The 17,140-nt window shown below is 39.3% G+C and overlaps 1 protein-coding gene across 1 annotated transcript in view; it reads left to right on the forward strand.

Annotated features, from left to right (window-relative positions):
- Positions 1–17,140, forward strand: part of LRBA (LPS responsive beige-like anchor protein) — a 630,809-nt gene that overhangs the window by 131,968 nt on the left and 481,701 nt on the right. Inside the window, exons 25-30 of the mRNA XM_060246657.1 lie at positions 2,634–2,787; positions 6,347–6,527; positions 8,838–8,965; positions 9,385–9,492; positions 10,552–10,699; positions 12,272–12,713. Coding sequence (XP_060102640.1) covers positions 2,634–2,787; positions 6,347–6,527; positions 8,838–8,965; positions 9,385–9,492; positions 10,552–10,699; positions 12,272–12,713 — 1,161 coding nt within the window. The remainder of the gene's footprint in view (positions 1–2,633; positions 2,788–6,346; positions 6,528–8,837; positions 8,966–9,384; positions 9,493–10,551; positions 10,700–12,271; positions 12,714–17,140) is intronic.

Here is a 17,140-nt window from a genome sequence, read left to right on the forward strand (position 1 = left end):
AAAATGTTTGTTTCTTCCTGAACACAGTCCCTTGGAACTCACCTTTGTTTCCTTCTTTGTGAGTGCTCAAAATGATGTACAACTTTTCCCTTCTTTGTTATCCTTAGCAGCATTGACTACTAGTGTGATCTTCCTAAAAAGGACAATGCTACATGTTTTTTAAAAGGGAAGATCAATAAGTAGTTTAGAATGGCCCTCAGCAGCACCTTAATTGATTCAGGAACCTTCAGTGTTAGTCCCTTCATGTAAACTTACCTGGCTAACAGGCCTGACATTGGACAAAAAGATGTGCCTCTGACTGGATGGTCAAAACTTTCAGCCATACTTAATTTTCCATCTCCTTTATTTATTTATTTATTTTGTGAAGTTTCATATGCATATTAAATGTGTATAGTGTATTATACCTAGATATCAACTAGAGTAGAGATGTTGAACTCATTTGTTACAAGGATCTGACATAAATATGAGAAACCCCAACATTCAAAAACCATTTGGGGAGGTGACATTTTAACCGTCCAGGACATTTAGTTGCCAACCTAGGAGTAGCAATTCTCTTACAAAGGAATTTCAGAGGGAGATTAGAAAAAGAATTGCATCTGATAATGAAGCTCAAGACAGTGTATTCTCCTTGACTGAATTGAGACCTAGGTTTCTTCTCTCATTACAAATGGCTGCTGTTGTTATTTGACATCTGAAATCATTTCACTGTTCAAGATATAAGGACAGATAGGCTCACATTCTACTGTATCTGAAGAAGTGAGCAATGACTCATAAAAACTCATGTCCTGCCTCAAATTTTGTGTTGGTCATTTAGGTGCTGCTGGACTCTTACTCCCTTCCACTAATAAAGATTGCAAGCTGTGCTTTTATTATTATTTTTCTCTGTTAGAACTGGAAAAGGGGACTTCTCCAAGTGAAATTATGTGTTGCTTTTAGACTGGACAAATCCACTCACTGTTAGTGATGATAATAAAACATTTTAAAAGCTGAGGGTGGTGTGGTTAATGTGAAGAAAGGCAACCAGTGAGGTGAGAGGGGAGAGAGGAAGACCACATGTTGAACGGGAGTATATGAAACCATAAATGTATTTTTAAATACTTAGCCATCTACTTCTAGTCATTAAACCATGGAATCCAATCCAAGTGTTATAATTCCCAGATAGGGTCTTTTTAAAAGAAAAGAAAATTCCAGATATGCACGTAGAAATCTAATCTTAAAATAAAAAGTTTTCAGAATAAGCCAAAATAATTTCTCTTTGATTTCCCTTATCTCAGATGCATCTCTTTCCTGGCCTCCTTTCTTTTTAAATATGTGTGCTTCTATGATCAGGACTAAAAGTAAACAGCATAGCAGGGCTTGTCAGAAGAATCTCCCCCACCGTAAAGTGTGCATGCATCGGAAAACTTATACCTGGAATAAAACTTTTGTGATCTTGAAAGTTCCATGGGTCTTCCTTTTCATGCGTCTTTCCTTCCACTTCCCTTCAACTTTATTTTTCTACCTCCCTCCAAACTAGGGAAGACAGGCTTGGCCATTCAGGAGCAGCCCCAGTGGAAGAAGCAAGAAGAGAGCAGGGGAAGCCTTTTGTGGTGGATGTCTCTGCTCTCTGTTTTTCCTTCCTCCTTAGAGAGACTTTTCCACACAGCAGCAGTATTGGCTGGGAGAAGGATGCAGGAGATAGTCAGTTGCTCCTGGGCCAGATACCAGCACTGCAGGGGCCAGATATAGCCAGCGGGCCACACATCTGACACCCTTGAAGTAGAGTCACTCTCAACTTTGTTTCACCATAGTGTGTGAAGAATGTTACTGAAAAGAAACTTCAAATTATTTATCTGAAATAAACTTCCTATAACTTTGGAAGAAAAAGGCCTGTAGTCTTGTCCTTGTTTTTAATGTGTCAGGTAACTTTTGATAAGATATGAAATAGAGAAAAGAACAGTGCAACCCTATGCAGAGTTACTTTAGTCTAAATCCATTAATTTCAGTGAGCTTAATTTGAAGTAACTGCATGGGATTGCACTATAATCAGGCTGAATCTCATATGCTATGAGTATCATACTAGGGGGGAATTATAGGCCATGAGATAAAATTCATATGTTGATTTGTTGAAACAGGAATTAAATTTCCTTACATTTTATGTCTTGAAAATCCTTTTGCTTAAAAGGAAATTTTTAAAGAAACTAGTTTCCTCTTCAGAGACTTGAGTTCAGATCTAGTTTATATCTCAAGGGAAACTTATTTTGATGATTTATACAGTGTCTTTTGCAGCAGTAGATAATCAGACTTCATAATAATAAATAATTATTCACCACACACTTAGACACAGTTGCCAGTCTGTGCTCTGGAGAGGATTAGAAGCATAAGGAAAGGGCACTTTCAGGTCAAGATGACAGTACATTGGCTGTTTTTTTGGATACTGATGTGTGATTCTTGGCTGCAACAGAGGTTTCTGAATGGTATAACTAAGTAGTAATGATGTAAATAAATAGCTTTCCATAACTGAATGTAGTAATGATGTAAATAAATAGCTTTCCATAACTGAATGTAGTAATGATGTAAATAAACAGTTTTCCATAACTGAAATTAACATTACATGTTCTGCTTTTTTGTTATTTTGTTTTCTTTTGGGGCAGCCATTCTACCAAGACTGTGATGGACTTTGTGAATAGCAGTGACAATGTCATCTTTGTGCACAACACCATTCACCTAATCTCTCAAGTGATGGATAATATGATTATGGCTTGTGGAGGCATATTACCTTTGCTTTCTGCTGCTACATCTGCTACAGTAAGGCATTCACTTTCTAATACTGGAGCAATACTTTGGAGGATGAATTATCATATAGTCTGAGTTATAGAAAGATGACTTCTGCACTCAGACAGGGTCTTGTTTGTGGCCATGCTAAATGAAAAGGTGAAGTTAGGACTGTAGAATAGCATAAGGCACCTTGGCAATATTGTGTTGACGTTGCCGTCCTTTTTCTTTGATACTGAGTTGAGGTGGACTTGATGTTAAGTTCTCCTCCTTCTGATATGTCTGCAGCCTTTTTAGGATGATGTGCTGGAACTGCTTTCTTTTCTTTTACACTTCTCTACTAGCCTTCACTCTACTTCATTCCCTGTTGAGAATGATGTAAGCTGCTTTGGCTCCTCATCAAGGAGAAAGGTGGGGTAAAAATGCAATAAAGAAAGAAAGAAAAAGCAGACTGGATATCCTGTAAGAGGTTCTAGGAGTTTGGGAACAACACTCATAAGCTGAGGTTGTATCCACTTATGCCTCCTCAATAGATGTGTTTTTTAATTGACTTTTCTCTTTTACCAACCTATCAGATGTGATTTTATTGATCCCTTCTCTTATTTACCAGCCTACCAGACACTGAAGTTGTGGCTTTCTTCTCTCCTTCCTTGTGTTTTCAGGTCCCTTATTTCTTATTCTCTTTCGCAGTGGGCACAATTTTTAAAAGACCATGAATATCCCCTCCCCTTTTTTAAATGTGGGGCAAGGTCCCTTTTAGGGATATGTGCAAACAAAAAATCAGGATATATTGGAAACCACCACCACCCCGCCCAAAAAATTGGGATTCTCAAAAAAAAAATCAATTCCAGTACTAATACCAATTCAGATTTTGGTTTTTAGGTTTTGTTTTTTGGGTTTTTTTTTTAGAAATCTGGAATTTCCCCCCCCCCCCCTTCATTATACTTTATAATGAACCAGTTTGGTGTGGTTAAGTGTGCGGGCTCTAATCTGGGAGAACTGGGTTTGATTCCCCACTCCTCAACGTGCATCTGTTGAACAACCTTGAGTCAGTCACAGTTCTTGAAAGAATGGTTCTCTCAAAATCTTAATATTGTGCACATAGTTTTCTTGGCACTCTCTGCTCTCAAGAACAGTCCTTGGAAGAGCTGTCTCAGCCTCACCTACCTCACAGACTGTCTATTGTGGGGAGGGGAAGGGAAAGGAAAGGAGATTGTAAGTCACTCTGAGTGAAGGGCAGGGTATAAATCCAATCTCTCCTTCTCTTCTTCTTCCTATGGGACCATTATAGTCAGGGCTTCTTTTGTAGCAGGAACTCCTTTGCATATTAGAGCTTTGCATGGCGGACTCAACCTGTGTCTGCCAGCTGGCCCAGACAGCTTACTGGTTCTGGGGGTGGGTGGGGGAGAGGAGGAAGAGACTAGGCCAAAGCTTGCCTCAAGTTTGACAACCTCCTCCTAGCCAATTCCCAGTTAAATACCAGCCAAAATGGCGTTTCTCCACAGGTCACATATCTCTGATGTAGCCAATCCTGCAGAGATTATAGGGCTGTTAGTACAGGGCCTACTGTAGGCTCCAGGAAGATTGGCTACATCAGGGCTGTGTGGCCAAATATGCAAAAGAATTCCTGTTACAAAAAAATCCCTGATTATAGCAAATGGGGAATCTATCTGGGGCTATTCCAGCAGTTGGGGGGGGGCGTTTTTTGAGGCAAAGGCACCAAAATTTCAGCATAGCTTCTGGTGACTCTACTCAAAATATTTCCCCAAATTTCAAAAAGGTTGGACCCCCAAAGAAGGTGCCCCCATCCTCCATTGTTTCCAGTGGTGCGGGAAAACAACAACAACAAAAAGCAAGGACTGATGTCAAACCAGATAATCTCTGTAGTAGAAACTTAAGGTGTATCAAAATCAGTGAATGTACAGAGAGCCCTGCAGAACCAGTGCATGAACAGAGTGCCAAAATAAGGTTCCCTGATTGAGGGGGGGAAAACAAAAAGCATTTAAGGGAGGCACTGGGTTTTGCTGGATGCTAGTACCCATAGTCCAGGGGTGACAAAAGTTGCTTAATGTAAGAGCCACATAGAATAAGCATCAGATATTTGAGAGTCACAAAACATGAACATCAGATGTTTGAGAGCTACAAAGAAGGAAGGAAGGCAAATAGATGGAGGGAGAAGTGGAAAGAAAGCAACTTTAACTTAAAATGCATTCTCCAAGCTGCTAGCTGGCTTGGCTTAGAGAAATGATTTAAAGAGAGAAATGCCTTCTCCAAGCCAGCTAATGGGATGGTGGGGGCTTTGAGAGCCACATGTGTGAAAGAACCACATGTAGCTCCTGAGCCAATTTGGTCACCCCTGTTCTAGTTCCTTCAGTTCAGTTAAGGAATGGATGGAGTATTTCTTTGCTTTCTCAGAGTTTTTTTTCAGAAAAAAGTTGTATCTTACATTGGTACATTTGCATATATGCATTGATGTGCCTTATTATAATGTCATATGAATTTCAGACGTGTTTCAACACTTCACCTTTTTTTTTGTCTTAATTTCTGGACACTAATCACAACTCAGGTGTTTTAAGGCTCTAGGAAATCCTGTAGTTAGTAAGTATTGGCCAATAAGGCTGAGGAAATTATCAAGAATTGAAAACAGGGGGCTGTACAATGTGTCAAATCAATCTCCAGCAAAACAAAATGAACTGAAATGTATCTATTATTCTATTATATATTCTCTATAAACTCCCTTTATTTCCTATTTATATGACTATTGGAGGTAGGACTAGGGGCCAGGGTGAGAGAAATATTAATTACATGGGCTAAGAGGAGGGCTTATAGCAAACCCTTAAAGCTTCAGTTTATTCAGGCTGGGGAACTTCTTTGTGTAAACACTGGGATTATACAACTCTTTCGGTCTGAAGAGTTGGGGGCTTTCTGGAAGTGTATTTAGACCATTAGCTAAGGGATAATAGAATTCCTAGGGGCCTTAAAAATCACCCTTTTATAAGCTTTTGGCACAGATCTGTGATTAGTGTCCAGGATTTGATACATAGATATATTTAGGCAAACATTTAGCACGTCAGTTAAATTACTTCAGGCAAGATCAAGTAATAACCTTATGAGCATGTGTCCTTGATGGAGTGATGCATTAGGCTTATGTAACTATTTTTGTAAGTAGTGCAGACATATAACAAACAAGTTATGGGGAATGTTAATCATCCTTTCTTGGTTTCATAATTTAGAACTTTTTGTTGATTTTTGTTTTCCCTTTGTTGCCTCCCATGCTATCTACAGAAGTTATTGCTGTATGAAAAAATATTTGCATACCCTATTGTCTCTAATCTATTGTAGCATATTATTAGAAAGACTGTCTCATGCTTCCCAATGTTGTCTTCTGTGAGTAATCTCAACAAGTGATGAAACAAAATTACTGTCAGATCTGTCTGCAGGAACTAAATTTCTCTTGTTTCTTTTCCAACGTATTGGATTTTTGGTTATCTTGGTGCTACAACTAGTTGTGGTTATCTTGGTGATAATAACTAGTTAAGGGGGATGTTTTAAGGGGGATTTAAAAGACTATTTTAAATGTTTTATCTTGCAGCATGAATTGGAAAATATTGAGCCTACTCAAGGACTGTCCATAGAAGCTTCTATAGCATTTATCCAAAGACTGATTAGCCTTGTAGATGTACTAATATTTGCAAGTTCTCTTGGATTCACTGAAATAGAGGCTGAGAAAAATATGTCATCTGGTGGAATTTTACGACAGTGTCTTCGACTTGGTAAGCAAATAGTTGCTTAGACTTTTTAAATTAAAAAAAACACCATATGTTTTAGTATATTCCAACTAGGGGCATGTTAATATATATTGCAGGGTGATAAAAATCTATGGGAAATTCTCCCCTGACTCAAATTTCTCATTTCTGATGCTGTAAGTCCTTAGGATCCTATATAGTCAAAATCCCGCCCCCCTTTAATTCTTCCTGTAACTGATGCTCAGCAACACTTAGCATTGCATGCATCCTAGGCCATGACTAATCCTCATCAAACTTGTGTTTTGTGGAGGGGATGAGTTTCTTCCCTTTAAAAATTTATGATGTTATACTTTCTGCTTAGCATGAGAGTTCTTACCCCAAATTCATAGAAGTCCCTACCCTGTCAATGGGATGACTATCTTGCTGATCTACTGATAGCACTTAACTATCAGATTTGCTATTAGAGGAAATAAGTTGATGGCCTACAAGGAATTGTGAGGATATGATAAATTACTCAGAAATCTCTTTCCACATTTAAATCTCTTCTCCAGATATTACAAGCTCTAAAGGGCTTGAACACGCCTGTCTGCCCCTGCTTTCGGTTCTGCCCCCCCCCCCTTGATACTGTTCTCAGCATTCTGTATCTCTTGCAGTATGGTCAATCATCATCAGGTCATTTGGATTAATTTACAAAGGCTGCATATCTGGAAAGCAGGGTTGCCAAGTCTAATTCAAAAAATATCTGGGGACTTTGGGGGTGGAGCCAGGAGACAATGGGGATGGAGCCAGGTTGTGGCAAGCATAATTGAACTCCAAAGGAAGTTCTGGTCATCACATTTAAAGGGACTGCACACCTTTTAAATGCCTTTCCTCTACTGGAAATAATGAAGGATAAGGACACCTTTTGTGGGGCTCACAGAATTGGATCCCTGGTCCAATCTTGAAACTTGGAGGGTATTTCTGGGAGAGGCACTAGATGCAATGCTGAAAATTTGGTGCCCCTACCTCAAAGAACAGGCCCCCCCCCACCCTAGATACTCACAGATTAATCCGCCATTATACCTATGGGAATCTGTCTCCGTAAGGAATAATGAAGTGCCCAGCAGACATTTCCCTCCCCCCCTACTTTCTGATGACTTTGAAGCTGGGAGGAGGGCCTCTAAACCGGGGGATCCCCTGCTCCCTCCTGGGAATTGGCAAACCTACTGGGAAGTTCCCTGAGTATGTAGGAACTCACAGCCTATCTTTGAGTGATTTGGTTTTTTCTGTTTTCACAATTAGCACCACCCAACTGCATTATTATTATGCATTTTTCATATTAAACCTGTTTGTATTCTCAGATGTATTTATATCACTGAGTCTAATTTTTCTAGTGTCTAATGTCTACTCTACTTCAAAAGCCACTTTGGCCACAAACTGTCTAGGTTGCCTTCAGCAAGTCACTTCTCTGTCATCTCTTCTCTCCAGTCTGTCATATGAAGATTTAATACTAGTAGCCTACCTCATAGGACTGCTGTAAAGATTACTGACATTGTTTGTAAAGGTAGCTGTAAAGATTATTGAAATAGTTTGCAAATCAGTTGGAAAACTTGAAATAGACTTTATCCTAAGTTGCTGCTCTTGTCATTCTTACTGTTATTATTATTTGTATCACCTCTGCTGTGCTACTTGAATGACCTTAACTAACAGTGCAGTCCTAGGCACAGTTGCATCCTTCTTATCCTGTTAACATCAATGGACTCAGAAGAGTCTAATTGCATTGTAAAACTTCTTATAGAACTATAAGCTGGTATCACTTTGGGGATTTTTGTTTATAGATGCAACTGTAATTTTAATTCTCTTATGATTCTTATTAAGCAAAACTCTGGTCAGTGTTGAATGCTAACTCAAATTTATTACAATGCCAGACATCAAGTCTTTCAATAAAAAGAAAAGGGAAAGAGGAGGGACCTTTCCAGAGCTGTGTTGGTGTTGAAGGAAGCAGGAATCAGGGCCAGGCCTGGAAGCAACAACCAGCCAACTTGCTTTCATGCTACTTACGTGACAAGACTGTCTGAAAAATGTAATATCTTTTCCACTAGGTTGGATTTTTTTCATAAACACAAACAGAACACAATTCTTAATGGCTTAACAACATTTTCTGGGGCGTAAACTTTTGTTATTAGACATTAATTTTGTTCTGCTCTTAATACAATTTCCCACCCAAAACTACAAAAAGAACTTGTGGGAAACCCTCTGTTAACAGTAGGAGAGATGAAATCCCACTTTTCAGCAGATTTTTTTGAAGAGTTTCTAAGTTTTCCTGTCTTAAATTTGTTCTATGCCCTTTCCTTTTAGTGTGTGCCGTTGCTGTAAGAAACTGTTTGGAGTGTCAGCAGCATGCTCAGATGAAGCCTTGTGGAGAAAATGTTAAATGTCAGAAAACAGCACCAAGCCTGATAGCAGCAGGAAGGTCTGGAGCAAAGGCAAGTATCTTCTGACATTAAATGCATGCAGAGGTTGATACTGTTATCTCTGGGGCCTGATGGATATGTCTCTGGGGCTTTTCATGGCAATATAGTACTTTGAGAGAAAAAATGTGGAACTTAAATAACAGAAGCATTTAAACATGCAATTATTTCAAGCTGTTAACATAATAGTTTGTTATGACTTTTTTGAGGTGGGGGGGATAGTAAGGTGAGAACAGTACCAGGTATGTGTCATAAATGTTTCTAGATTCCTTTCCCTATTGTCTTTAACTATTCAATCCTTATTAATATTCTGAATATGTATCATTTAACTTATTTTTACTTGGTCATTATTTTTCTGACAGTGTGAAAGTATAGGCCTATAGATTTACTTCTTTTAATATGCTACTATGTATAAACTGTCGTATTCCAAACAGAGTCCAGTTGATGTTGTGACTGGGGGAATTTCTCCAATAAGAGATATAGACCGACTTCTGCAGGATATGGATATTAACCGACTTCGTGCAGTGGTGTTCAGAGATATAGTAAGATAACAAGGTTTTTTTTTAAAAAAACTTTTTCTCTCTATAGCTTGATTTGCTGGGCCAATATTGTCATTCTGCAGTTGCCTATGGTGAGGGAAATCAAATGTGTCTAAGAGAATCATAAAACTGTGGGAATAGAATTTGGGGTCAGGATGAAAGGCTTAAATTCCTTATAAACTGTTGTCCCTGCAGGTGGCTATAACTTCATAAACATTGCTTCCTCCCTTTCTGTGTGTTTCTTGTTCTTGGAATATGAGTTTTCCAATTTTTATCTTTCATCCTTGATATTACTACTTGTTCGTTTTCCTTCTTCAGTTCCCAGTTCTAGGTCATTAGATCATGAATTACATCTTTGATCCTAGGATAAAAAGAGGGTGCTGGTACAATGAAATATATGTGATTAGATTTTATCAGAGTTTTTGTTTCCTCTTCCCATTTTGAGTAGAAAACAGGAGAAGAGGCAAAAGGAGAAGGAAAGGCAAGCAATAGACTCCAGTAGCTGCAGAGATCTTGTTGGATCTAGCACCGAGTCCAGAAGATTAAGAAAAAAGACAACTCTAAGCACTATATTACATCCAGCTGTTGCTGTATTTTTATGTTAATAGGGACTGTCTTAGAGCCCACGTTTCCACCATAGATTAAGCATTTTTAAAGCAATGTAGACTATGTAGGTGAAATGGATAGAATGTTGTTTAGACATGGAAAACCAAGGTTAAATCGCCACTGTAAAATAAATCTATACAAATAAATAATAAATAACATTTGCATAATGTGCAGTTACTTGGTCAAAATAAAGCTGCTGTAAATATTTTGCCATTGAATGCCATGCCTGACAAGATCTCTGCAAAAGTGAACAAAGCAACAGTTTATGCAAAAGCAAGGGAGGGGATCATTTTCTCTACTTGCTGCAGTCACCTGTACTACATGATATATTGAGGGTCACCTGAGTTTACAGCATCAGTTTTCTAGGGGGTATAGGGGACTGGGGGAAAGGTGATAAAAGTTGTACCCACAAATTCATGGGAGCCTTGGATACAACTCAATTTGTTTAACTTGCAGGAAGACAGCAAACAGGCTCAGTTCTTGGCTTTGGCAGTAGTATATTTTATATCAGTCCTCATGGTATCAAAATATAGAGATATCCTGGAGCCTCAGAATGAAAGGAGGAAGCCTCAATCTGTTCAGTCAGCTAAGGCAGCAACAACAGGTGAGTGTCTTGGACAGGTACTTTGCTTATATGTCAGTTCGGGGGCTTTGATTGTTGAGCTTCTATTCAAAATGGTCTAGATAATCATTTCAGAATTTCTCTTCTATTTTTTCTATTGGTTTTTATGAGTACTTCCAGATCTAACAAAACCTTTTCCAATGGTTTTGATGAGCCAGATCGAAGACACCTGTATCGTAGAACCAGTAAAAAATGTCCAGGTTGAATATACTGATAATCTATATGTATATTTAAGTGGATGTAAGAGACCACCTCTAATAACTACTTTTAAATGCCAAATTATTTTACTAGCCTTGAGGGATACTTGAGACCAGTCATGCAGAATTTATTTTTCACAGATGCTTTTGTTTCTTGCCTGGTACATTAATTTTTAATATTTTATTGGCTTGCTTTCTGTGTAGCTAAATATGAGTAGAAACCATGATAGTACTAATCATCCAGTAGGGTTCCTCTCCTGAAACTGTGGTTAAACATTTTAAATATGCCTTGGTTTAACAGAATGCCACATTGGAGAGGTATAAACATTATAAAATATCAGTTCAAAGTCCCTCCATTGAATGATGATAAACATTCAGTGATATTAATAACTGTATTGATAGAACTCTAAATTTACCAAGGTACATTTGCTGACATCATCCAGCATTCAGATCCATTAATGGCCAACTTGCTGTGAAAGAGACCAATCCGAAGCAGCTCTGCTCAGAACATAGAACAGGTTCTGTTCAATGATGCTTATCTCCAGGAAAGTGTTTTTAGATTGCACTGGAAGTCTCTGTACATAGAAATTGTTCACAGGGGCAGGTTTGTACTTCCATCAATTCCACTGATCCCAACCACATCACACAATTTTGGATTTTGAGTAGCCCCCACATATGACCTGTTACTGCTCAGAGGGGGTGTGCCAGGGAGCATCTCATACTATGTGTATGCATTTCAGACTTGACCTTGGGCTTGCACAGCCAGCGTGTTCTGGTAATTCAACAGTCACTGCATGCCTGTCTGTTCACTCCCAGGTTATGACATATTGATTATATGCTGCCACCACCTTGTACCAGTTTGGTGCAGTGGTTAAGTGCACAGACTCTAATCTGGGAGAACCAGCTTTGATTCCCTGTTCCTCCACCTGCACCTGCTGGTATGACTGTGGGTCAGTCATAACTCTCTCAGAGCTGTTCCTCTCAAGAGCAGTTCTTGGAGAGTTTTCTCAGCTCCACCTACTTCACAGGGTGTCTGTCATGCGGAGAGGACGGGAAAGGAAATTGAATGAAGAGTGGGGTATAAATCCCAACTCCTCCTCCTCCTCCTAGTATGGTGTATCTCCAGCCCTCATGCACTGGTATGGTTTAAGTCCCAGTGATTTTGAGTAACTGTTTAGTGACAAGGAATACCTAGATCCCCTATGCTAAAGGTCTCTTCACTGTGAATTGATGTTTGTTGAGAAAAGTACCTTACTCTGTTTATCATCACTGGTACACATTTTCAAATATTAAAACAGTGGTTTGCTTAAAGTTAAGCTCTGATGATTTTTTTGTCTGTATTTTTGTATTTATTAAGATGCAGAAAGCACTCCTGAAGTTATTAACACTGCTATATCTGCAGAGGAGTCAGAAAGTGTGGCATCTGTACAAAGAAGAGATTCAGGTATTGAAGAAGAAGAACACCCTGCACCAGGGCACAATTCAGAAGATGTAACAGAAGCAGAAGGACAGGGTCTCAGTGGAGGCCCAGATGCAGTCAGTGAAGTACTTTGCACACTTTCTTCAGAAGTCAATAAATCTCAGGAAAACAGAAGTGAATTGCAAAGTGAGGTAGATGGAAAAGCTACATCCTCTGTGCCAGCAGCAAAAAACGTCAATGTTAAAGATATCCTAAGAAGCTTGGTTAGCACCCCTGCAGATGGGACCACAGTGGATCCTACTGTTCTACCACCCACCTTCCTTGGAGTCCTTGGAGATCCTGCTACTGAACAGCCTGTACAGTTTCGGTCCTTTGACAGGTGAGGGATTAAATTTTGATAGAAGCTTTTATTTGCAGTGGTGTACAATGCAGTATAAAACAGAATCTGTTACAGTGGTGATGACTACAGAATTATCAAGATATTTTTTTAAAACCAAAATAAAAATTCTCATTGTTTTGAAATACCAGGAAACACTTTTTAATGGAGAAATCTTTCATTTTAGTGCTGATAATCTCAAGAAGTAAGCTCAGGTACTTGGTATAACACTGTCAGTTTCCAGTGCTGTATTTGTAAGTCAAAGCACATATTTCAATGAAGTTACTGATGTATTAAATAAACATTCAATACATGACACTATAATTCATGACAATAGTTAATAAAATTATTTTATTATTTCAACTATTATTTCAGGGTCATCAGAAAGCGGGCGCTGGGGTAGGGAAAATGTCTGCTTGGCACTTTGTTATTCCTTATGGAGACTGATTCCCATAGGGGTATAATGGAAAATTGATCCGTGGGTATCTGGGGCTCTGGGCCAGCTGCTTTTTTAGATAGCGGCACCAAATTTGCAGTATATTATCCAATGTCTCTCATCAAAAGTCCCACCAAGTTTTAAAAAGATTGGACGAGGGGGTCCAATTCTATGAGTCCCAACGGAGGAAAGGCATTTAAAAGGTGCACAGTTCCTTTAAATTTGATGGTCATAACTCCCTTTAGAGTTCAATTATGCTTGTCACAACCTTGCTCCTGGCTCCACTCCTAATGTCTCCTGGCTCCACCCCCAGAATCTCCAGATATTTCTTGAATTGGACTTGGCAACCGTACTGGGAGAACTTGGGCCAGTCATTGTGTCTTAGCCTAATGTACTTGTCAGGGTTGCTTATACAAGGCTAATGTGGAGGAGCAGAGAATGATGTTGTAAGCTGCTTTGTGTACACTTTGGTGAGAAAAGTGGCATAAAAATACCGCCATCAAATATGCGGCAGTTTGATTCTCTATGCACGGATCTAGAAGTGGTGGTGTTCCTGCATATAATTAGCCTACAAGTTACTGGGTTGGATCCAGACTAAACTAGCCATTTTTTCAGTTTCCCACTTCCTGCTGCAGACCCCCCCTTCCCCTTGTTATTCTCTAGGGTGCTCTATCCCACAGGAACAGCTTTTAATGGAAATTAATAGGCTACATTGGGAGGGGAAAAGACAGAAAGCTCAGTTTTCTCTATTGGAAAATCTAGCTGGGATCAACTCACTATCTGTAACTAGAGTTGACAGCTCCAGCTTGGGAAATTCTTGGAGATTTGGGGGGTGGTACCAGGGAAGGATGGAGGTTGGGGAGGGAGCTCAGCAGGGATTAGTCCTGTACAGTGATGTCACTTCCTATGATATCACATATATGTCAAAAGTCAGCTCTTCCAAATTTTAAATTTTCTCTTATAACATCCCCCCCCCCCCCCCGTATTGATTCTTACCAATATGGAAAAACTGGTTGATGAGGTGGAAGTAGTGGGCACCCTGGGTAGTAGTGACCATGTGATTTTTCAGTTTGCAGTCTTGAGGAAGGGGAAAGTTGTACATAGTCAGTTGTACAGGTTGGACTTCAGGAAAGCAAATTTTGACAAACTTAGAGTGATGCTGGATAAAATCCCATGGTCAGAAATACTTAAGAAGAAGGGAGCTGAAGAGGGGTGGGAATTTCTTAAAGCAAAATATTGAAGGCTCAATCACAAATGATTCCTATAAGAAGGAAAAATGGGAAGAACCTAAAGAAGCTCAGATGGCTCCATAAACAGCTCCCTAAAGACTTGAGAAATTAAAAAAGGCTTATTTAGGAAGTGGAAGGAGGGTCTTATAACCAAGGATGAAAATAAACAAATAACTAGTGGTTCTAGAAACAGAAAACTAAAGTTCAGTATGAGCTTAGGCTAGTGAGAGATGCTAAAAACAAAAAAAGGGTTCTTTTCTTATGTACAAAGTAAGAAAAAGAGAAGGATGTGGTTGGCCCCTTGCACGGACAGGAAAGTCAAATTGTAATAGGTGATGAAGGAGGGTGAGAACTTTTCATTTCCTACTTTTCCTCAGTCTTCTCTTGTGAGGGAAATGATGTTCAACATGGCAAAAGCAGAACATATGTTGAGGGAAGGGAGTTCCAGCCTAGGATCAGCATAGGGGTAGTACGTAAACACCTAGTTTCTTTAAACTAAGTCCTCGAGGCCAGATGAACTGCATTCAAGGGTACTAAAAGAACTTGCAGATATAATTTCTGAGCCTCTGTCCATTATTTTTGAGAATTCTTGGAGAATAGGTGAAGTGCCAGAAGACTGGTGGTGGGCAAATGTTGTCCCCATCTTCAAGAAGGAGAAAAAGGAGGATCTGGGTAACTGCAGACCCATCAGCTTGATGTCTATACCTGGAAAAGTTTTAGAACAAATAAACAATCTTTGAACATTTAGAAAAGGTATCTGTGATTACCAAGAACCAGTATGGGTTTCTCAACAAGGCATGTCAGACTAACCTGATCTCCTTTTTTGAGAAATTACTACTATGCTGGATCAGGGGAATGTTGTAGGCATCATTTATCTTGATTTCAGTTACGGCTTTAGATGAGGTTCCACATAGTATTCTTGTTGACAAGTTGATAAAATGTGGTTTGGATCCTGTTCCTGTTAGGTGGATCTGTATCTGGTTGACAGATCGCACTCAAATAGTGCTTGTGAATGGTTCCTCATCTGCTTGGAGATGAGTGACAAGTGGAGTGCTCAAGGATATGTCCTGGGACCTGTTTTGTTCAACCTATTTATAAATGATTTGGCTGAAGGAATAGAGGGAATGCTTATTAAATTTGCAGATGATACTAAATTGGGCAGAGTTGTAAATACAGTAGAAGACAGAGACGGGGTACCAGATGATCTTGACAGGCTGGAAAACTGGGCTAAACCAAATAAAATGAATTTTAACAGGGATAAATGTAAAGTTCTGCATTTAGGTAGGAAAAACCAAATGCATCATTATAGGATGGGGGAGACTTGCCTATATATGAAAAGAATCTAGGGGTCTTAGTGGATAGTACACTGAACATGAGTCAGCAGTGTGATGTGATAGCTAAAAATGCAAATTCAATTTTGGGCTGTATCAACAGAAGCATAGTGTCCAGATTACACGAAGTGATGGTATTGCTTTACTCTGCTCCGGTTAGATCTCACCTAAAGTATTGTGTTCGGTTTTGGGCACCACAGTTTAAGAAGGATATAGACAAGCTGGAATGTGTCCAGATGGGAGGGGTCTGGAGAACAAATTCTATGAGGAAAGGTTGAAGGAGATGGTTATGTTTAGTCTGAAGAGGAGATGATTGAGAGGTGATACAATTACCATCTTCAAGTACTTGAAGGGATGTCATATTGAGGATGGTGCAGAATTGTTTTCTGTTGGACCAGAACCAATGGGTTGAAATTAAATCAAAAGAGTTTGTGGCTAAACATTAGGAAGAACTTCCTTACAGAACCGTTCCTCAGTGGAATAGACTTCCTTGGGAGGTGGTGGGCTTTCCTTCCTTGGAAGTTTTTAAACAGAGGCTAGATTGCCATCTGACAGCAATGCTGATTCTGTGAATTAGGCAGTTCATGGGAGAGAGGGCAGAAAGGGTTGCATCAATGCTTAGTTCTTGTGGCCCCTTCTTACTCACCCAAGGAAATGCTAATTGACACTTTGAGGTAAGTGAATTTTTTCTCCAGGCCAGATCGGTAAGGGATCCTGGTGGTTTCTGCCATCTTCTAGGCATGGAGTAGGGGTCATTGGGGATGTATGTGTGTGGGAAAGGTATTTGTGAATTTCCTGCATTGTGCAGGGGGTTGGACTAGATTACCCTGAGGTCCCTTCCAGCTCTATGATTCTATGCTGGTCTGGAAACAGTAGCCTAACAGAAGAATATGAAAATCTGTGATGTTTAAATAACATTACATCTTACATAGTTATACCTTTCTGTTGTAATTATTGTTTACAATTTTCTGTAGTGTATACTGTAGCTATCCACACTAAAACATCTCTTAAAGCACTGTATTCCTGATACAATATATGTTCATTATTAATTTATTTACTTTCTAAATCACAAACCATTAGGTCAGAGAAGGCAGGTGACTATTGACTAAAACACTCTTGTGAATGCAGAATTCCTACTTAAGTATTATGTGAACAGCTAAAGGAACCACCAACAATCTATAAACTGCATTTAAACTGATTCAGCTTCATGGAAAAACATGTTTTCTTTCAGATGACATCTAATGTTATAGTTCTGGGTTGAGGGTGGGTGGAATAGGTTATGACCTCTTATTCAGGAAACTGTAGCTGCATTCAAAAAGAGGCTTTCATCTCCAGGGACACACCAAGGTACTAACATTACAGTGGGAAACTTTGGACAAGCAGATTTCAGGATGCTCTATGGATCTTACTGTGTCTGGTTTATATTTAATATAT

The sequence above is a fragment of the Heteronotia binoei genome, chromosome 9 (assembly GCF_032191835.1).
Source record: "Heteronotia binoei isolate CCM8104 ecotype False Entrance Well chromosome 9, APGP_CSIRO_Hbin_v1, whole genome shotgun sequence".
Lineage (NCBI taxonomy): Eukaryota > Metazoa > Chordata > Lepidosauria > Squamata > Gekkonidae > Heteronotia > Heteronotia binoei.